Source organism: Mesitornis unicolor, unplaced genomic scaffold (assembly GCF_000695765.1).
Source record: "Mesitornis unicolor isolate BGI_N332 unplaced genomic scaffold, ASM69576v1 scaffold11890, whole genome shotgun sequence".
In the NCBI taxonomy this organism is placed as follows: domain Eukaryota; kingdom Metazoa; phylum Chordata; class Aves; order Mesitornithiformes; family Mesitornithidae; genus Mesitornis; species Mesitornis unicolor.
The window spans coordinates 6,819-28,768 of NW_010158997.1; the positions used below are offsets into that span (position 1 = coordinate 6,819).

The 21,950-nt window shown below is 45.0% G+C and overlaps 1 protein-coding gene across 1 annotated transcript; it reads right to left on the reverse strand.

The window, feature by feature from the left end:
* Window positions 1-458: 458 nt before the first annotated feature.
* Window positions 459-13,833, reverse strand: LOC104541280 (deleted in malignant brain tumors 1 protein-like). Its single transcript, XM_010185294.1, has 10 exons — window positions 13,797-13,833; window positions 11,537-11,869; window positions 10,293-10,607; window positions 8,225-8,548; window positions 7,015-7,338; window positions 6,298-6,621; window positions 5,392-5,715; window positions 3,852-4,175; window positions 2,746-3,069; window positions 459-799 (listed from the first exon to the last, which is right to left on the reverse strand). Exons 1-10 carry the CDS (start codon window positions 13,831-13,833, stop codon window positions 459-461), a joined length of 2,970 nt encoding a protein of 989 aa, XP_010183596.1.
* Window positions 13,834-21,950: the final 8,117 nt, after the last annotated feature.

Sequence of the window (21,950 nt, forward strand, 5' to 3'; positions counted from 1 at the left end):
GGCACGTCAGCTGGGTAATGCATTTGAGTGTGATAGATCTGAGTCTCAGTGGTTTGCTTCTGTACTGCATGCTCTTTGGACTTCAGAAATCACTTTTGTCAGGGTTAAATGAATGTTGTACACATGTTGGTTGGTAATATCATCTCTGTTTTCCATTCTGGAACATCTATGAGGTTTACATCCCACCTGGAAGGAAATGTATGCAAACTAGACTGGTAAAAGCAGCTTGCTTTAGCCTGACAGGCCACTGAAAGTATTTAGTGATATTTAGAAAAAGCAAATAAAAAAAATGTGCTGGGGCTTGGAGGGATCAGCATCGTCCCTCAATGCACAAAGCTCCAACTCCACACCTCCAACTTCACTTCATGGTATATTTGTGAGATAAGAAGGGTGGACTGGGAAAGGACAAGGACATCCATCCTAGAAGCTTAGTATTGACTAATGCCTCGTAGGATGGGTCATAGATGAAGGTTACCTGAGCATACAACGCTTGCATCTTCTCCGTGATTACAGTTATGGACTCCCCAAGGCCTCGCCGCACACTCAGAGAGAACTGCTTCTCTGCCAGAGCACTTCACATCATCCAACCAGATACGGCCTAAACCTTGCCCAAAATAAGCTGAGCCTGGGGCGGACGTGGCCATCCCGCAGCCCAGCTGTTGGCACACCACTGCAGCATTTTTCAAGTCCCAGTTGTCATCGCAGATTGTCCCCCACTGCTGGCTGTGAAGCACTTCAACTCTCCCAGCACAGCGAGTGGGGCCATTCACCAGCCGGAGAGGAGGCACTTCTGGAGTACCTGCACAAAAAGCAAACAAAAATGATAAATCCACAAAAACCACACTGCACCTGAACCCTGCTTACACATTGTAGGGAATGAGCGCCAAACAGGCTGTTTCATAGATAAAAAAAAAATGGCTAAAGAGGACATTTTGGGTTTCCATTCAGGATTACCCCAAAGTTTGTGTGGCTTTGCACTGCCCATAGACTGGCAGAAATGTCCCAATTAGGACTGAGAGTGATATTTCAGTCTTCCAATCAGTAAGACAAGCTAATGCATCCATCCCAAGCAGGGATGTTTCAGATGGTTTGTTTGAATCATTGCAGTGACAAGGGACCCTGTGCCTGCTCTGAATAAATGGTATTTTGCTGGGCTGAACTCTGAAATCAAAATCAGATGTTATCTACAGACAAAAACCGTATAAAGGGAGCAATTTGGGAGCCTCCAATTAGGTGTCTTTTTCCTCTTGAGATATGTTAAGGCATCCTTGCAATCCTCCAGCTGTCATGGTGGAAGTATGTGGGTCTCATAGTTCCACATCAGCCAGCCCCATGCAGATGTCTGCATACTGTTAGTCATCTTCTATAGCACAGGGTACCTATGTCCAGGAACATGTTGCATGCCGAAATAAACTGGATCATATCTGTGAAACTTTGTAACGTCCACCAGTGAACAGACTGCCTATACTGCTGAAACTTCATTTTGGCCTTATACATTTTACTCCAGTTACTGCAATATTCACCATATATGTTCTGGATAATTTGCAAGGAAAAAGTAGATTATGGTAATGTATATTAATAGGCACTCATGCTTCCTTGAAGACTCCCATGGCTGGTCAAGCCAGCGGAACTGGATAAAAGTTGGTCTCAAAAACTATCAGCCAACCCTTTTCTGCCCTGAAGCAGTGTGCCAAATAAAGTGAGTCAAAAGGGGAGGTTAAAATTAGATTTTTAAGAAGGGATCTGTCCTGTCTATAGCTGAGAACTCATCACTGGGTGACGGCGTTTCAACCAGCTCAGCTGCAGGTGTGTACTTCTCTATGTCATGGTAGGGGAGATGGCTCCTCTTGAAAGAGCATTCTCCTGAAGCTTCTCCTGAAGCTTCCCAAAGCTTTTCATGGAAGGAAGAAGAGACTCCAGGAAAGCTTGACTACCTTAACAGTCTGACATCCCAGAAATGCAGGAAAGAAAAAGTTGAGAAATCAAGATGCCTGATTTAAAGGAAAGTATTGAGATGGCTCGTGATTGTCCTGATTCTTGAGCCTGGATAAAGGCCTGCTGGTCTGACCTCATAGCTTACCCCACTTTGAGCAGGTGTAAAGACCTCCTGTGGTCCCTTCAACCTGAATTATGCTATGAGCCTCCCAGTTGCTTTAACGAAGCAAGAGGTTTCTTCTGGACTACAGATTGCAAGGGACACCGGAGAGAGAACTGAAAAAGCACTTAGGTGCAAGTCCTGTAAAGACACATGCAGTGGCTTCAGGTTTCTAAAGTTCTCTATGAATCCTGAAATAGGAAATTTTATTGCTTCTAATGATAGAAGAAAATGGATTTTCCAATCAGACTTTCTGAAAACGCTGCTTAAGCTTAGATATGATCTTCATGTAAAAGTGTAGTCTCAGAGGTGACTCTGTCTACAAGGTTGTACCTCAGCAAAAGATATTTCTGGGACCTATCCAGCTGGGAAAAGTCTTGGAGCCTTCGGAAGCTGAGGTATTGGACACTAACTCTGATATAGCTATCAGTCTCAGGCTTGCTGACGGTAATTCCATAATCCTGTATCAGTGGTGACTGCTGACCGTGGTCAGGGCCATGAGTGTTGTATAAATTACATGGGAATGGGTTTATACACCACAGTGATTAATAACACAGACTATGAGCATCAAGAGCTCAGAGAAGACCTTCCACTGAGGGTGAAAAACCTTTCCCCAACATCATTGAGACCAAGACACAGAGAGGGGTTACCTGAGCACACCACACCAGCATCTTCTCCATGCTTGCAGTTATGGGTCCCCCAAGACCGGGCCTTACACTCAGAGAGGGCAGCTTCGTTTCCTGAGCAATTCACATCGTCCAGCCAGATGGGGTCAGGCCCTTGCCCAAAATGAGCTGAACCCGGAGCTGACAGTGCTGCCCCGCAGCCCAGCTGCCTGCATACAACACTGGCTTCAGCTGTGTCCCAGCCATCATCACACACGGTTCCCCACTGCTTCTCATGAAACACCTCCACTCTGCCAGTGCAATGATTTGGACCATTCACGAGCCGGATGGGAGCTGGTTCTAAAACACCTGGAGCAAAACACAATTGCAAAGTGTTCAAGGAGCCTTGCATACCTCAGAGCTCCATGGAGAGGGCAAAACCTGCTTCTGACATAGGTCCTATGTCAAAAAAATGTGGTGTACTTGGATGTTGATCACCAAAGGATGTGAGATTTGCTACCTAGATGAGCCAATTTTCACCTGTAGCAGATCACTACTGGAGAGGGCTTCCAGGAGCTGAAGTCTTGGCTCAGAGCTCCAGGGTAAGCTGCAAATACTGACAGTGCCACCAGTGGCTACAGAGCACTCCTAATTTCTACAGAGGTCGAGGGTGGCCATGGCAGCCTGTCCTCCTTGGTTTTCCTTCCCAAATCACCTTCCCAGGAATAATCCCTAGCCACTGTGGCACCCGTCTCTCTGTCACAATGTGATTTAGAATTTTAGAGTGCCCTTTATCTCATTTTTCAATGCAATCCTCCTGCACATCACCTACTGATGATGCCCCACATCACCTGGACCTACCTTCTCTCTGCTTGTCCCATTCTACAGATGAGATTTTAGCTACCTAAATACACATGCCCATATTGGGAGTCGATTTATTCTGCCTAGACTCCAGCTGCTGCTCCAGAGGAACACTGGGTCCTCCCTCACAGATGTCTTTGATCCCCTAAGAATTGTGAAATAACGCTGGATTCATTCCTTCTGTACTTTATCTGAAATCATCATGGTAAAATGTGTCCTACCAGGCCCACAGATGACTCTTCCTGAATCATAGCCCCTCTTGAGCCCCACGCAACATGGCATGGCAGTACCTGAGCAGACTACACCAGCATCTTCTCCATTGTTACAGTTGTGGTCTCCCCAAGACCGTGCCTGGCAATAAGAGAGGGCACTTTCAGCCCCTGCACAGTTGACATCATCCAGCCAAATTTGGCCAGTTCCTTGTCCAAACTGAGCAGAGCCAGGAGCTGAGATGGCTGTCCCACAGCCCAGCTGCTTGCACACCACTTGAGCATCGATCAAATCCCAGCTGTCATCGCAGACGGTTCCCCACTGCTGCTCATGAAACACCTCGACTCTCCCAGAGCAGAAACTTGAACCATTCACCAGTCTGATTGGGGCTGGTTCTGGGACACCTGAACCAAAAAAGTAAGACCAGGTGAGTTTTATTCTGGCAAACACATTTCTGCTTGCCACATCAGCAAACTCAGCATGTACCTGTTGGCTTAGTACAACCTACAGGGACAAGCAGCATGCAGAAAGAAAGTTCAACACTTTTTTTATCCCAGAAGTCAAGGAAAGCGGCTGTCCAAACCCAGAGACTCCATTTTCCCTCTGTCTTTGACTGGAAAGATATCTGTGCCTAGACAGCAAATGTGAGTAACTTGACTGATCAAGGGAAAATCTTTCTTGACTTTAGCAAGAAAGAAGCCTTTAGGAGAACAGTGGGAAACCTGGGGTATGATTCGTCTCAGCCAGACTTGAAGCCTCTAAGCATAAACTTCCAGGTGTTGACTGTATTTTCCTCAGCATTAGTACCTGGTGCCATCTGAGATGCCCAGGGAATTCCAAACAACACAGTGGACTTAACAGACTTGAAGCAGGACTCAAGGATGATTCGTGACCTTCTGGATCTGCAATTAGAGACCTGGTAGGATACAATTGGCATCCTGGCTTGTATGAGAAATACTGTGACCAGCAGGATCAGGGAAGTGATCCTGGTGAGGCTGCAACTCCCATACTGTGTTTGGCTTTGGGCGCTTCACTACAAGAAGGACACAGAGGCACTGGAGCGTGTCCAGAGAAGGGCAATGAAGCTGGTGAGGGGTCTGGAGAAAAAGTCATATGTAAAAAAAAAGAACAAGACTTGCAGTTTCTGCAAGTTTTTTTAATATTCTTGTCTGGAAGAGGAAAGAGAGAAAAATGGAGTGTGTGTCTTGATTTTCCAAGTGTGATATGTTCATTGGGGTTGTCATTGGTGGCAGTAGAAGAGTCCATTTGACACTCTGTAACAGAGTGAATCATACCAGTCCTGCAACACCATCAGGTTTACCTGTAACTCATGCGGGAAAATTAAAACCTTCTGCACAACCAGCAGCAGGCTGCATTGCAGCACCACAGCGTTGGGATTAGATTTTGAATGGGAAGGAGAAGGGCACACAGATGGATTCACCCACATTCCTGTTGGAAGCACTTTCTCTGCACATTGCCATGATTTTGGAGTCATCAGACAGGAAGAGGGTACCCTATGGCATTTCAAGCACCCTTTCTTAAGGGTCCCTCAAACCTGAGATATTCAATGATTCTATGACACCTCGAGAGTGAGCAGATCGTGCCACAGATGAGACTTACCCAAGCACACAACACCAGCATCTTCTCCATGCCTGCAGTTATGGACCCCCCATGCAGTGGTTTCACATTTGGAGAGGGCAGTTTCAGCCCCTGTGCAGTTCATGTCATCCAGCCAGATAGGACCAGATCCTTCTCCAAAACAAGCAGAGTCCAAAGCAGACAGTGCTCTTCCACAGCCCAGCTGACGGCAAACAACTTCAGCATCACCTATATCCCAGCTGTCATCACACACTGTTCCCCACTCCTGGCCATAAAAAACTTCAACTCTCCCACTGCAACGATTTGGTCCATTCATTAACCGCAGTGGAGCTATTCTTGGTATATCTGATGAAAAAAACAAGGGTAGGGATATACATTAAATTGCCATTTGCATGATTAAAAATAAGGTAAAGTGTATGACACCTAGAACGCATTTATCCATTTGCCTAATATTGAGATATCTGCTGAGGTTCTTGCATTCAGAGCTAAGTGGACAATTAACAGTGTAACCTATTCTGCAGAATTAAAGCAAGAAATTGAATTCAAAGAAAGCACATGGCTTCTGCTTACAGAAACAGCTGCACACGCACCAGAAAAATTAGAGGAATTTGTAAAATATCTCCACTATGACGAAAGAGAGCTCAGATTTCAGACTGAGGGCATCTCAAAACAGATCCTGCTGCTGGGGTGGTACATGAATACCCCTTTTGGAAACAGAAAATAATTCAGGACTAGTGGTGACTGCTGACCATGGCCAGGGCCATGAGCATTGCACAAATTATACAGGAATGCATTTATACACCACAGTGATTAATAGTGTATACAATGAACATCATGAGCTCAGAAAAGACCTTCCACTGAAGGTGAAAAAGTTTTCCCAAAATGTTTCCCCAACATCATTGAGACCAAGACACAGAGAGGGGTTACCTGAGCACACCACACCAGCATCTTCTCCATGCTTGCAGTTATGGGTCCCCCAAGACCGGGCCTTACACTCAGAGAGGGCAGCTTCGTTTCCTGAGCAATTCACATCGTCCAGCCAGATGGGGTCAGGCCCTTGCCCAAAATGAGCTGAACCCGGAGCTGACAGTGCTGCCCCGCAGCCCAGCTGCCTGCATACAACACTGGCTTCAGCTGTGTCCCAGCCATCATCACACACGGTTCCCCACTGCTTCTCATGAAACACCTCCACTCTGCCAGTGCAATGATTTGGACCATTCACGAGCCGGATGGGAGCTGGTTCTAAAACACCTGGAGCAAAACACAATTGCAAAGTGTTCAAGGAGCCTTGCATACCTCAGAGCTCCATGGAGAAGGCAAAAACCTCTCCTTGTAGGGATCTGCAAGTCAACAGAAATTGGTTCCATGGTGTGTAAAGTGACACTGGACGCCTGTGGCCTCACAGCTTGATCCCACATCCTTGACTGGAGCTTTTGCAATGAATCACTCACCTGTAGAGAGATAATACTGAGTGCCCAGGTTACCTTTCTCACAGCAGACCACTGAAATGGGAAGGGGGGACCAAGGAATTGGTGGAAACATTGAATCTTAGAGTGCCGAGTCCACACTTGTGAACCTCTATGAATTCATACAAATGTAGGCTGTCCCTAGTACCCCACATTTCATGAGAAGCCTCAGTGGTACCTGAGCACTCCACACCAGCGTCTTCTCCATGGTTACAGTTGTGATCTCCCCAAGGCCTGGCCCGACACTCAGTGAGGGTTGTTTCAGTCCCTGCACAGTTGACATCATCCAGCCAAATTTGGCCAGTTCCTTGTCCAAACTGAGCAGAGCTGGGGGCAGAGACTGCTGTTCCACAGCCCAGCTGCTTGCACACCACTTGAGCATCGATCAAATCCCAGCTGTCATCGCAGACTGTCCCCCACTTCTGCTCATGAAACACCTCGACTCTCCCAGAGCAGTTGCTTGAACCATTCACAAGTCGAACTGGAAGCAGCTCAGCAAATCCTGTGTTGAGAAAGAACGAAGACTTCAATTCTTTCTTGTATTTTGGTGGTCTCCAGTTGACCTCTCTTGTTGACTATATCCTGCTAAAATCAGACAGCTCTGTTTGAACCTTTATCTCACCAGAAGATGACAGTTATGTCTGCAGCTTGTTATTGTGGTGGACCAGCCTAGGGGGAGTAGCACTGGTCTGGTCAGCTGAGCTGGGAAGGGACAGGGACGTGTGGACTAACACTGGTCCACTGGGTTGCCTTATGGTCTAGACTGTGTTAAGGAGTCTTAGCATCAGGGATCAGAATTTTGGTAAAGTGGAAAGAGTAGATTTGGGACAGCTAATATCAGACTGAAGATTTTTAGCTCTGGTGTTGGTGAACATCAGGTATCTGATGCTGGGGACTGTGGGACAGGACAGAAAAATCTGACTGGAGTTGCCTATTTTCTTCACAGATGTTAAGTCAACCCACACTATTAGATTTAACATCTGCATTTGTCACATCTACAGTCTGAGATATATACATTGTCCTCAGACTATGGATGGACCGAGCAGTAGCTGACTTAATCAGCAAGAAGATCCTTCCTACTCCACATGCTCTTCTCTGATACACTATAAAAAGTGGAAAATTATTGTGTTGAAGAGTAGCTGAGCTAAGAAAACACCCCAAAATGAGTTCTTTTCTGGCTGCTGTACCAAACTGGCCTCCAGGAGCAATCCTTTAAATGAGAAAAAAGAGGTCAGAGTTGCCTATAGGTTTAGACACATCTTTTCCCAAATCACTTTTGAAGCATGCTATGTCACTTGCTTCATAAGATCTATTTGTGCTGAAGGACCTGGACCTTAGGATCTGCCCACAAAGAGCTTCCCCAGTGTCCTGCCATAAGTGATGGGTACCTGTGCAAACCACGCCAGCATCTTCTCCGTGCCCACAGTTATGTCTTCCCCAAGGAGTGGCTTTGCATTGGGAGAGAGCAGCTTCTCTCCCTGTGCAGTTGAACTCATCAAGCCAAATGGGGCCAGATCCTTGCCCAAACTGAACCCCATGGGCAGCCAATAAGGCCTTCCCACAGCCCAGCTGCCTGCAGACCACTTCTGCCTCAGCCAGGTCCCAGTCATCATCACACACTGTTCCCCAGCGCTGGCCATAAAACACCTCAACTCTCCCAGAGCAATGGTTCAATCCATCCACTAATCGAAGTGGGGCAGGTTCTGCAAAACCTACAAGGAAGGCATAAAAGAAAAACAATCAAGAAAATATCTGTTGTAGAGTCCGGTGTACCTGTCCTCCACTTGGTAATGAACATTGTATCTCTCACAGTTTTACATGGGAAAGCATTGCATAAAGAAGTAGCTCAAGCACATCCTCCATTATCTTCCATGGACAAGGTTCTACTCTAGTCTCACGAGAACCCACCTGCCATTCTGTGTCCAGTTCTGGAGTCTCCAACATATGAAAGACATGGAGGTGTTGGAGCAAGTCCAGAGGAGGCCACAAAGATGATCAGAGGGCTGGAGCACCTTCCCTGTGGGGACAGGCTGAAACAGTTGGGGTTGTTCAGCCTGGAGAAGAGGCTCCAGGGAAACATTGCAGCTTTCCAGTACTTGAAGGGGTTCTACAGGAAAGCTAGGGAAGGACTTTTTACAAGGGTGTGTAGAGATAAGACAAGGGATAATGGCTTTAAACTGGAAGAGAGTAGTTTTAGATAAGATATTAAGAAGATTTTTTTTACAGTGAGAGTGGTGAGGCCCTAGCACAGATTGCCCAGGGAAGTCGTTGACGCTCCCTCCCTGGAAGTGTTCAAGGCCAGGGTGGATGGGGTGGTTGGAGGTGTCCCTGCCCATGGCTGGGGGGTTGGACTGGATGAACTTTATGGTCCCTTCCAACCCAAACCATTCTGTGATTCTGTGATTCTATGATCTCAACAGTAGTTGCTCAGCAATAGACTTTACAAAGTAAAGTATACCTGAGAGGGCAGAGGGCAAGCCCCACTCTTTCTAAAACATGGATGGCCAATGTTTTTAAGATGCTCTAGCCTCTGACTGCCATTGGAAGGGATTTCAGGTTTGTTCTGTGTCTTGCTGCCACCCACTTATAAATGTCTCAGATCTCTAACACCTACCAGAAGGTGCTAGATACCTAAGGGCGCCAGAATCACTCTCACACTCTCTCTCTAGCTGCCTCTCAGCCTCATGTTAATGCTGGTTTTACGCACAAGTCAATGAATAAAACACAGATTTCTCAAAATATTAAGACCCTGCAAACTTTGCAAAACTCTGTATGTGCTACTAATTAGCATCTCGTTACAGGACAGGCAGGAAGAAACCGGAAACGTCTTCTTCCAGTGTTGTCCAAGCAGTCAGCACATCCATAATAACCGACCCACCAGCAAATTCCTAGTGGCAAACCAGCTGTGACATAAGCTGTGTTGTGGTTGACTAGACAGTTGTTGAACTGGGAAGGAGAGGGTGGCTCTGGGAATCATGAAAGGAGACTTGAAGGCGCAACCTTGGGCTTCCAGTTACATAGAAGGACCTGTTACTGGTGATACTGGACACTGGGTGGGAAAACACAGGTGAAGGGAAGAACCTCACTTAATGCCAGAGTTTTTGGGCAACTTCAGAAGGAACTATGGCTACTGGCTTGGGGGTGGGATGGCATGGCTGCCAAAGCCACTGCTTCCTGTTGTGAGAGAAGATGTTCTATCAAGGCATCTTCTGGGGAACCCTACAAATAATTCCTGCAGCACCATTGTCTTTGACCAGTGGCACATGAGGTGATGGATTTTAATGAAGAACAGACAAGACTACTCTAGGTTTCAACAGCATTAGTCACATTTTATCTTACAGGTCTCTTGGTGGTTGGGGTCAGCACTATTCAAAAGGGAACAATGCCTCCTACAGCACTTCCACCATCTTACCACACCTCACAAAATCCACTCATGTCCTACAGAGTGGGATTTACCTGAGCACACAACACCGGCGTCTTCTCCATGCACACAGTTGTGTTTTCCCCAAGGTTTTGTACTGCATTCGGAGAGGGAAGCTTCGGTTCCTTTGCAGTTCACATCATCAAGCCAAATGGGGTCAGACCCTGCCCCAAAGTAAGCTGAGGGAGGAGCAGATAGAGCGGACCCGCAGCCCAGCTGCCGACATACGACTTCAGCATCAAATATGTCCCAGTTGTCATCACAGACAGTTCCCCATTGATGGCCATAATGCACCTCCACTCTCCCAGCGCAGCGACTTGAACCGTTCACTAATTGCAGCTTTACTGTTTGTTTAGTTTCTGCATTAAAAAGAGAAAGAAAGAAACAAACAACAACAACAAAAACAGGAGACGGAATTGCAAATGGAAAGATTATCTGGAGATCAAAGGCAAGGAAATATCTAGAGCATGTCCAAAGAAGAGCAATAAAGCTCATGAAGGGTCTGGAGAAAAAGAATTATGAGGAAAGGCTGAGGGAGCTGGGGTTGTTTAGTCTGGAGAAGAGGAGATTGAGGGGGTGACCCTCTACAACTACCTCAAAGGAGGGTGTAGCGAGGTGGGTGTTGGTCTCTTCTTCCATGTAACCAGTGATAGGACAAGGGGAAATGGCCTCAAGTTGCACCATGGGAGGTTTAGGTTGGATATTAGGAGGAATTTATTTACTGAAAGAGTGGTCAAACACTGGATGGGGGCGTCCAGGACACTGGTGGAGCCCTCATTCCTGAAGGTGTTCAAGAAGCACATGGATGTGGCACTTCAGGACATGGTTTAGTGGGCATGGTGCTGTTGAGTTGACAGTTGGACTTGATGATCTTAAAGATCTCTTCCAGCCTTAATGATTCTATGATTCAATTTCCCTGGCATGTTTCAGCCATGAAATAATGCATGGAGAGCATGTGCATCTAGGTGAGGATCCTTCAGTTTCCTCACCCATTAACATCATGGTGATGGCATAAGAGGCAAGAATAAACATGTATCAGGGAAAAAAGCCTATGATCTGCCCCAGTAACAGAATGAGCAAAACCACCACCACCACCCCACACTTTTAAACTGATAGAACTGAGCTAGATAACACTGTCCATGTTCACTGCCTGTAGCAGCCTTCCCCATCCTGATTCCTAAAGGTAGCAGTGATGGACAAATAAAATTTTGTGAACAGGCTTAAAAACCTCCTTCTACACAGCTTAGTCTTCTGAGGTTGCATGGGGAAGAGAGTAGATGTGAGTTACCTGAGCACACAACGCCTGCGTCCTCTTCATGATTGCAGTTATGATCTCCCCAGGGTCTGGTCTTGCAGGCAGATATGTCAGCTTCTGTACCAGTGCAATTCACACCATCCAGCCATATGTGACCAGTTCCTTGACCAAAGTGAGCTGAACCAGGGGCTGACAGTGCTTCCCCACAGTCCAGCTGTCTGCAGACCACCATGGCATCAGACAGATCCCAGCTGTCATCACACACGGTTCCCCACTGCTGTTTCCAAAGCACCTCTATCCGCCCTGTGCAGCGGCTGGGGCCACCCATGAGTCTGACCGGAACTGAGTTGGCAACACCTGAATCCCAGAACAAATCAAGGTGAAAAATAGGCATAAGACAGGTTTTGGCTGATGGTGGAGAATGTCAGATCTTCCTCTTGTAGGAATAGTGTAATTTTTGTTCTGTCTGAGGAAGGATTGCTCAAATGCTCCCCACTATTTTTCCAGCAGAAACATTAAAAGAAAAGCTCGCTGGCTAATTAGTGGTGTTAGTTTCTTGCACTGATTATGTTAGGATGCCTAACACATAATCTCTGCATGTCTACAAGCACCAACAAGATCTTAGTCATCGAGAACAGTTCTGATCATGGAAACCCTTCTAATATGCCCCTCCCAGACACAAGACAGATATTCATAACCTTGGGTGGAAACCAATCATTTCCAGCAGTCCTACACACCCTCTGGCATGGTGTATGACAGCTCCACACTACAGAAACCCTAGACTGTACCCTGCACATGGTCAGGAAGAGAAGAGGAACACCTCAGGTTATTGTCCTTAGGATGGAGGTCCCAGAGTAAGCACCTCCACACTGATGTACCAGCTGATGTAGCACTATGGGTCTCAGATTATCCCTCTCCACTCTCATAGTATAGTTTCCTCCTCCAGGCACAAGACTATGAATGTTCCTCCTGAGGTCCTGCCACTCACCCTGTGTTGTACGAGTTATTGAAGGAAGCTTTCAGGTCACTTTTCTGAGCACAAATTAAGATATTCACATCCTTGTCCAAAACACTTGTCAAAACTTTGCTATCCAGAGCTCACTCCCCTGGTGCTATGTGGAACACTGTTCACCTAAATTAAAGATTCTCATGCAATTTGTAGACCTGCACCCTCAAGAGCAGTAGATGGGGGCCAGAATTGAGAAACCATGGCAACTCAAGCGGCTCTAGGCACTTATATTAAGGCAACTGCCTAGATTCACCCCCCAGCTTGCTGTTTGCAGTGTTGTCCATGCTAAACAACTAGATGCAGAAAAGAAGTCCTTTCTAGTGAACATCCAGCCATAAGGGAGAAAGGCTTGAGGTAGAGATAGGCCTCTTTCTCTTCATGAGAAAGAGGAAATAAGGAAAATCCTGGCTATTGTTGGGATCTAAGCCTGGCCAGAAGATTCCAAAGATCTCTCCATATTCAGAAGGGCCTGTTAGGTGCTTTAACTGTGCCTATGTCTTTGCTCCCCACAGCCTTTATATAAACATATCATAGGCTTTAGAGCAAGGGTTGCCACCTAAGGCTTGCCAGGTCCACTCTTCCATGCTGTTGGAAAGCACAGATATTGTTCTAACAAACTATAAATTCCTTGATCATTTGCAGACCTTGCACATCCTTTACTTCATCCTAGCTCCTAAAACAGCCTCAACTTGCACCACATTTTGTTAAAAACCAACATCATCTCCTCAGGATAATCCTTATCCAATTCTTTTACTATTTTTTTGTTTAACTTATTGGATTAGGCTGATTTCCAGGATATAAATGTAGCTGCATTGAGCACTGAGTTGACAGGAAGGCAATGGTGGTCTGCTATGCTTATTCACTCTCAAATCCTGGCTCCAACACAGACTGTGACTCTAGGGTGGAGAAAAAAAAATCTACATTCTGAATTATACAGATCAATCAAAGGAAGCTTTGTTTTTGTGCTTGCATTTGTTTGCTCTCAGGGTTTGTCTCTATATGTTTGCATTGTTAATGCCTTCAAATCTCTAGGTAACCTTCAGAAGCCAAATGATCATCTCTACTACTGTCTTCTCTTGTCTCAGGAATGTCAAGCTCTTTTTCCAGTGCCAGGAGTTAAAACCCAAGTGTCCTGTATCTTCAGTCCTTTATTCTAGCCACGAAACCCAACTCCTTGCCAAGACTGGGGATATGAGAGGGGTAAATCCACCACGAGTCCCATTTATCAGGCTAAGTCTAGAATCCTGTTTTTGAAGAGCAAAGGAGAAAACTTACCCCAAAGACATGCCAAAAGGAAGAGCATGGTTTCCATTCTGGTTCCAGTGAAGGCAGCCAGACTCCTACTGTGGGCATCCCTGGGTGGGAGAGGATTTCCAGGTGGTCCCATGGTAGCAGACCTTAGACGGTTCAGCTCCTTAAGGCCTGGTTGACAGGGTAGAGCAGGAAGATCGTCCTTATAGGAGAGACAAAGACTCAGTGGGTGGCTGGGAAGGCAGGAGAGAAGAAAACAAGGACCAAAACGGGAGGTAGATGACAAATGCTTCTCACCTTAACTCCTCCCTTTAATTGGCCTCACCCCCTTCACCCTTCAGTGTTGTCCCCTCCCTTCTGTTCCTTGCATCTCTCTCTATGCTGTTTCCTTCCTCCCATGCTCTTCTGTTCACCAACATATTAAGGGAAAAATAAGCCCTGTTAGAATGCACTGAATGTTTTCTCCTCCCTTGTTGTTTTGGCAAAAAGCAAACTGTATCTGGCACTTCTAAAACTGCAGTTCTCCTGGCAGGACTAGACTATGAACAAGCTGTGCCCTAGGAAGACTTCTTGGAGAAGGCAGGAATGATCTCTTTGTCTGCCTGCTCCTTTGACTCTTAAATACTGTCTAGGAAAGGGGAGCATATGAAAAACAAGAAGACACTTTTTTTTTTTTTTTTTTTGCTGTGAGGGGGATCAAACACAGGAACAGGCTGCTCACAGAGGTTGTAGAGTAACCATCCTTGGAGATATCCAAAATGCAACTTGATATTGTCCTCAACAATCAGATGTAGCTGACCCTGCTTGAGCAGGGGGCTGGACTAGATGAGGAAGGTGAGTTCCCTTCTCACCTCAGCGACTCTATGGATTACCTCCTGCCTGAACTGGAGGACAGTGAAACAATACAGTAGTGGGGAAGAGTCTCAGGAACTGGATGGAGCCACATTCATGAAGTCATTGCAAACCCCTTGCAATAATGAGAACTTCAGGATCAAAGAGTGCAATCTTAGACGTTTCCCCAGGACAGGGACACAGCATGTGCCAGTAAGAGGTTGAAGTGGGGAGCAGAAGATGAATATGGCCTCTGGAGAGATATGGCTTGCAAAAAGTTTGATTAATATCAGTTTGGATAAACACCACTGGTGAACCTACATTTCTGGTATTTAATACTGGTAATTAAAATGTTTGTTTTCAGAAAAAAACTTTAAGTTAGCTTGCAGTTCATTTATTTTCAGGACTAGAGAAGGTGCACTCTGAGGGAAAAATGAACTTTCTGAGACCTACAGGGCCAAACTCATAGCCATTAGTTCAGATTCAACCTGATGAAGGTGTTTTCAATTCCATGGACCAGTTTTCATGGACACAGATTATGGATGCATTTTTGGACATCTGTGATGGTGTGGTTGGCCTTGACTCTAGAAAATGTCCAAGATGAACATTTGGAGTCATGAGGAACAACATAAGGTGCAGGGCCTGTCTGATTGCCTTGTTGTCTATCCTGCCCTTGTCAAGAAGCTTTTGGCTCTGTCATCTTTGCAGCTGATCTTCAAGTGATCCTAAACTGCTATTTCATCATCTTTTGCTTTCTTTTCTTAAGAAGAAACAAACTCAACCCTTTTCACTTCTCCTTATTTATCATGTGCTCTAGGTGCCTGGCTATCTTGGAGGCTCTTACCTGTGAGCCAAACCATGGCACAGACCAAGGTTAAATGCAGAAATCTTTTGAATCATAGCAGATATTCAGATAATTAAATCTATTTGACCTTTCCTAATTTCCACCCCCCCACCCCCCCCGCATTATGGAAGTGTGGAAGACTCATTGTTCCTTCAGCTTACATTCTGAGCCTGATATTTACTGTTTGCTCCAACTTCAACTGACTTTGTAGTTCCTTGTTTACCCTTCAATCTGACTCCTGTTGACCTTTAATATAGCTCTATGTGTCTTCTTTGTCCCTACTTACTGGAAACAATAGGTCCTTGACCAAGTAGTGGAGCAGCTCTGCAATCTTCTGCTCCTACATTTCTGACTCCTATTGAAAGCTTTGGCTTATTTCCCTTCCCTGTATTTGGAGGAGAGGAGTCTGTTGCATGTAACATAATCTTTTTTTCATGCAAAGCCATGCTGCAGCATTGACCTAAATCTGCGGTGTTAACAGGGTGGGAAGGAAAGGAGCTTTACGATAGGTGCAGGATGAGCCACAAGTGTCTTGAATGTGAGTATTTGAACAGAGCACAGAACCAGAAGAGCAGAGTAGGATAATAATAGCAATGGGACTTATCAACAGTACAGTAATCATCAGGTGAAGACAAGGTAATAAGGCAGGAACAAGGTTAATCAGGAAAATCCAAGGAACAACTCGGCAACAAAGCTGGGAACAGGCAGACTTACATCAGAGCTCAAGTAAGAATTGAATTTCCAATTTTGAGCTTTAATGGAGCCCCTGGTCAGAGGGTTAGGTGTAGGTGTAGGCTCCAGACTTGGCCAGCTAAAGCCTATAAATACACTCAGCATCCTGATAACAAAAAAAGAGAACACCTAGCAGTTTTATCTCTCTTTATGTCTTAGGTCCTGACTTGGTGGTCATTAGGCTGAACGTACTGGCTATAAGCAGGTGTGCAATAAATGTGGCCCAGTCTTCACAGCTAACAGGGCTAGTAGTCTGCCTTTTAGTCAGGCCACCTTCTGGCTGTGACACTGCTCAAAGACTTCAACCCCACTGTGTCAACCACCCTGACAAGGAGGGAAGGCACTGCTGTCTGTCCCAAGACACCTTTCCTTCTCAGGACGGTGTCTTGCCAAGCCTGAAGCCATCTCCTGGTGTTACTGGCTGCCTCTAGCAGGAAGTTAGGCTGTCATTAATCAGAAGCAGTACTTCGGAAGTTGCACCACTGCAAGGCACCGGGCTTCCCTGTGGGCTCTGTGAAGGCTCTGGGTTACAAAAAGCAAAGCCATCTCTTGGCCAAGATACACAAAGGACCTTTCCCTTCTTTGATTACCCTAAGCCACAATGTAGAGAAAATGCTCTAAATCTTGTAGAAGCCTGATTATATGGGATGCTTTTGGCTGTGGTCCCCAGGGAGATGCCCTCCTGAATTTCATTTCTTTCAACACAAGGACTAAGGTTGTACTTCTAAATCCCACCACACCTTGAACAACTGGCCTTGCTTCATTGAAACCCATCACATCATTTAGGCTCTATCAGGCTGGATCAGGAGAGGTACAATGTCCCAGTGTCTTTTCTGTGCACCCTTTCCTAAACATCTGTACAGCACCCCTGGCTCTAGAGCTGGCTGTACATGTCCATCTAAGAATCATAGAAAGTATTGGGTTGGAAGAGACCTTTAAAGGTCATCTAGTCCAACCCCCCTGCAGTAAGTAGGGACAATGTTACTGGATCAGGTTGCTCAGAGCCTCATCAAGCCTGACCTTGAATATCTCCAGGGATGGGGACTCCATCACCTCTCTGGACAACCTGTTCCAGTGATCTATCACCCTCATATTGAAAAACTTTTTTCTAATATCTAGCATAAATCTACCCTTTTCTAGTTTAAAACCATTACCCCTCATCCTATCACTACATGCCCTAGAGAGCAGCTCTTCCCCAAATTTCTTATAGGCACCTTTCAGGTACTATAACGTCCCCTTGGAGCCTTCTCTACTCCAAGCTGAACAACTCCAACTCTCTCAGCCTGTCTTCATAGCAGAGCTGCTCCAGCCCTTTGGTCATCTTTGTGGCCTCCTCTGGACCTGCTCCAGCACTTCCATATATTTTTTGTGTTGAGGACTCCAAAGCTGGACACAGTACTCCAGGTAAGGTCTCACCAGAGCAGAGCAGAGGGGCAGAGTCACCTCCCTCTATCTGCTGGCTGCACTTCTAATGCAACCCAAGATATGATTGGCCTTCTGGGCTGTGAGTGCAATGGTGGCTTATGTCCAGCTTCTTATCTACTAGTACCCCCAAGTCCTTTTCCTCAGGTCTGCTTTCCAGCACATCATCTCCTAGCCTGTATCAGTAGTAAGGATTGTTCCAAAACAGGTGCAGGACCCTACACTTGACCCTGTTGAACCTCATGAGTTTCATCTGGACCCACTTCTCCAGCTTGTCAAGGTCCTTCTGGATGGTATCCCTTCCCTCTGGCACATTAACCTCACCACCCAGCTTGGTATCATCAGCAAACTTGCTGAGGGTGCACTCAGTCCTGCTGTCCATATAATTAATGAAGATATTAAACAGCACTGGTCCCAGTACGGACCCTTGAGGGACACTACTTGTCACCATCTTCCATCTAGGCATCTTGGACACATCCAATACATTTGAAGAGTTCCCATTCTTGGGTTGGAAAGTGGAGGGAGTATTCTAGTAGGAGTAGTAGTCATTCCAGTGGGTATTTTTGTTTTGCAGTGTGGAGTCAGGGGTGGTTTTTTTGTAGCTTTGTGACTTCAGGAGGCTTTTTCTGATCATATCTTTTTTCTATAGTACTCTTCCTCATCAAGGGAGAGAACACTTCTTTCTTTTTGTTTTTATAAAAAATAAAGACATCTAGACACTTGAACTTAGGGGGATATCAGATCATTATTTTTTATTGTCTGAGCTATCTTATCTGCTATTTTTTCCTTTCATGGAATCTCTAAGGACCTTGCCTAACAACTGCTGTTCCTATAAGTCCATAATTTCTTCTGATTATTCTGGTGGTCTGGCCTCCCTTACTTCCACCTGGGAGTGCTATCAAGGCTACCTGAGATCTCTTCTTCCTCTCCTTTAAACGTTTCTAGCTCCTAGACTGTCCCTACTACTTGGCTACTGTGACCACAACACTAAGAAACCCTTGCCCATCCCTTCCCATTTTAGATGACCTTCCTGGCTCCTTGGGAGGAGGACAGGTGTTGCTTTTCCTCAACTTCTAGGTCTTGAATTTCTTCCTGTGCCTTTTGCTTCTCAGCTTTTCAGCCAAACTTGAGGTGGTTGCACAGGCTTGTCTTTGCCTGCTTTTCTGTTGCGGAGGCCGCTCTGACCTTTCACTGAAATACTTTTTCTTTGTATAAACTCAGCCTCTTTGTGGCTTTATGGTCATGGGCTGGCATGGATATCTGTCAGTGTGACGCTATGGTAGGCAGGGCTCAGCTTAGCCTGCTCTTCCTGGCTCACCCAAGTGTAAGGGGTCTGCAATAAGTTTATCATCTGCAACAGGAAGACTGAAAATATCTGCTGTGTCTATACAGTTGACTCAGCTGTGATATTTGCACACTGCAGCCTTGTAGACTCAGTAGATGGAGACTTGCACTTGCTAGTAAAAAACACAGGTTTTGTATTAATACACCTATGTAGGGCACAGGATTTGCCTTGATACAAGCAGATTTCTACTTGTTTTAGCTGCAACAGTGATTGCCTAATGCTTAACTTTCGCCTACTGGTATTTGCGCAGCTAAGCTATAAACAAATACGAAATGCATAAAAAAAATCCCAACCAAACACCAAACTATGTAGGCTTTGAGAAATATTAACACTGTGTGTTCATTGAGGCTGAGGGGCTACTGTGTAATTTATTGGTGTTGAAAATGTACATGTGTTGTGAAGTTTATTTAGACCACTTGTAGCTATTATTTTTCCTGTAATAATCATATAATTAGGGCTATAAGTGTTAAGATAATTGCAATTAGACTGATAATTGTGTGTCTGTACTTATTGCCAGTTATTGACTATGTCAGTACTTGTTGCCAATAACTGTTTCAAATAATTCTAGAACAGTTAATACACGAATTAAGCTAACAGTAAATTCTTGGCTCTCTGTATAAAGTATGTTCTTTTTTGCACATAATAAGGAAGGCAATTAAATGCAATAATAGTTCACAAAAATCACCTTTCTACACTGTCTTGGCTAGCAGCTCAGCAACGCTGTCATGTGAGACAGGCAATCACACCAAACTGCACATCATGAGCTGCAATATTTTTGCATTTGACGTGTGACAAACTGGAGCATTATGTGGAAGAATTTCTGGGACTTTTAAAAAAAACAAACAGTCCTCCCCCAAAACTCTTAAAAAACTATTTTCTTTAGGAACAAGTGGATGTAAATTTATTTCATTGAAGGCTCTAGCTACCTTAAATTGAGCATGCTGTATGATATTCAAAACTTACTTGTTCTGCAACTTTGGCAGTTTGAGGCATTAAATAGCTCACGAAGGGGTTAAGTTCTATAGTATAATTGCAAAAGTAGCTTTAAGTAGACATCGATTTGTTTACAAAACTTGGCTTCGCACACAGAAAATTGTTTGATTAGCGCAAAATGCTTGATCCTTCATATTCAAACATTATGTTCCAACGCAGGCACATTTTTGTTTGGCATGAGTCATTGCAAACATTACGTCTCTCAGGCAAAGTAGGAAAGGATTCTCTCTATAAACATTGGTTTGTAAGGGTGATGAAACGCACAGGAACTGATCATCAAAAGTTATGACTGCTGGAGATATGTACTGTTTGTTAATGACTAGATTTTGATGAGGCTGTCTAATTGCTGACTGAGATAAGGCATCTCTACTACATTGCCAAAGGCTAACAGTAGCCCAACTCTTAATATTTATTTAAGTTTGGTATCAATAGTTACGACTTTTGAGGACTGTAGAGTTTATTTGCTTTTTAATTGGCAAACCATTTGTGGAGTGATATTTTCAATGAGATTTTGATGACTGACATCTTTCTTCTAAGTTCAGGTGCAGTCATCTTTTTACAGACAAAATAATACAGTAGATTACTACGCAGGCAAATAGTATTGTGCTTGTATTCGATCTTCTCTTCTGCTCGAGGAAGTTGCCTGTTGAACAAATTGTTCATCTTCTTTAAAAAGTTCTCTAGTGTAAATTATTAATTTCAATTAATGAATTTAGTTCTCACTTCAAATACATAACTTTTAATTTCTTCAACTGTTAACCCCACTTCCTGGAGCATTAACACCTCTTAGTGTGTTCTTTAGTTTGAAACCCATTTCCCCCCTAGTTCTGCTACGGAATTGCTTTAGATGTCACTACCTGACCTACATTTCCTTTAAAGAAGTACTCACACATTTACCCAAAAGCTCATCATTTTTTCTGATGAGATGGCCTTTCCTCTTCTTGATGTGCTTGAGCTATCATCTTGCTGCCTTAAATTCCTGGGAATAGAACTGCAGTGGAATTTATAATCTCAGGTTCTCAAAGAAGTAAATGTTTTCTTTGTCAAGGTGAATAAGCATGTAACTTCCTCCCTATTCTCCCAGCATCAGCCTCATGAGATGCCTCAGGCTTTCTCCATCGAAGAACAGACCTGTCATTATTCCTTACAGCTCTTGGAAAGCTTCCAGCTAACCAGTAAACCACAACAAACCTTTGTCAAGTACAGAACAGCTCTGCAGAAACAAGATGGGTTCCTCTTTCTTGAAGCATAGCGTGGGGGAAATCGAATGCCACATCCTTTCCATGTACACCTTGCTTTAGGTGATGCTCTGAGGGCTCCTGTTGCTTAGGCTTTCAGCAGTGGCAGCAAAATCCTCTCCCCTTCTGCTCATCCTGACCAGCATGGTGTCATGCCCATTTTCCTTGTCCTGCACTGGACCAGCAATGAGCTGATTGTACTTGTTATGTCATGTTATGCCTCATGGATGATGTTTATGTGTAGATGGAGACAGCAAGGACTCATCTGCAAGATCTGCAAGCTGGAAAAGGGCTGGGGGAGGAGAGATCTGTAAAGCTCTTGACAAACTCCTAGAAATATCTCTCTGCCAACAACAGCTCGTTCTCAGTCTCTGATGAGGATGATACCAAGAATGTGCCCTGGTACTGGGGTGTGGTGAAACATTTAGCCAGCATTGAAGAAAGGTCTTGGACAAACAGTGAGGGATAATGTTTGACTGGGGTGTGTCCAGACCACTCATCACATCAGCACTGTGTTTTTATTATCCATCAGCTCATTAATTCCCAGAATCTGCCTCTTTCTCTACATCAATTTGTGATCCCTTTCTTCTCTGAATGACACAAATGGAGTGACATCCAAAAAACAGTCATGGGAGGAGATCACAGCAGACACACAAGAGGTTCACTTGTAGAACAGTGGAGATGGAGGGCAGGGTGCTCCAACATATGACTGATGCATCACCCAGAAGCAAGATCTTTGTTATGCCTTATGCACACATAGCTTGGTTGTGGAT

Bases quoted from the DNA above. Each gene is read 5' to 3' on its own strand.
- LOC104541280 (XM_010185294.1), bottom strand. From the start codon at position 13,833: ATGGAAACCATGCTCTTCCTTTTGGCATGTCTTTGGG. The intron at 8,549-10,292 runs GTAAATCCCACT...CCTTCCTTGTAG, and splicing joins CGCCGGTGTTGTGTGCTCAG to GTTTTGCAGAACCTGCCCCA. The intron at 800-2,745 runs GTAACCCCTCTC...CTTTTTGTGCAG, and splicing joins TGCTGGTGTGGTGTGCTCAG to GTACTCCAGAAGTGCCTCCT.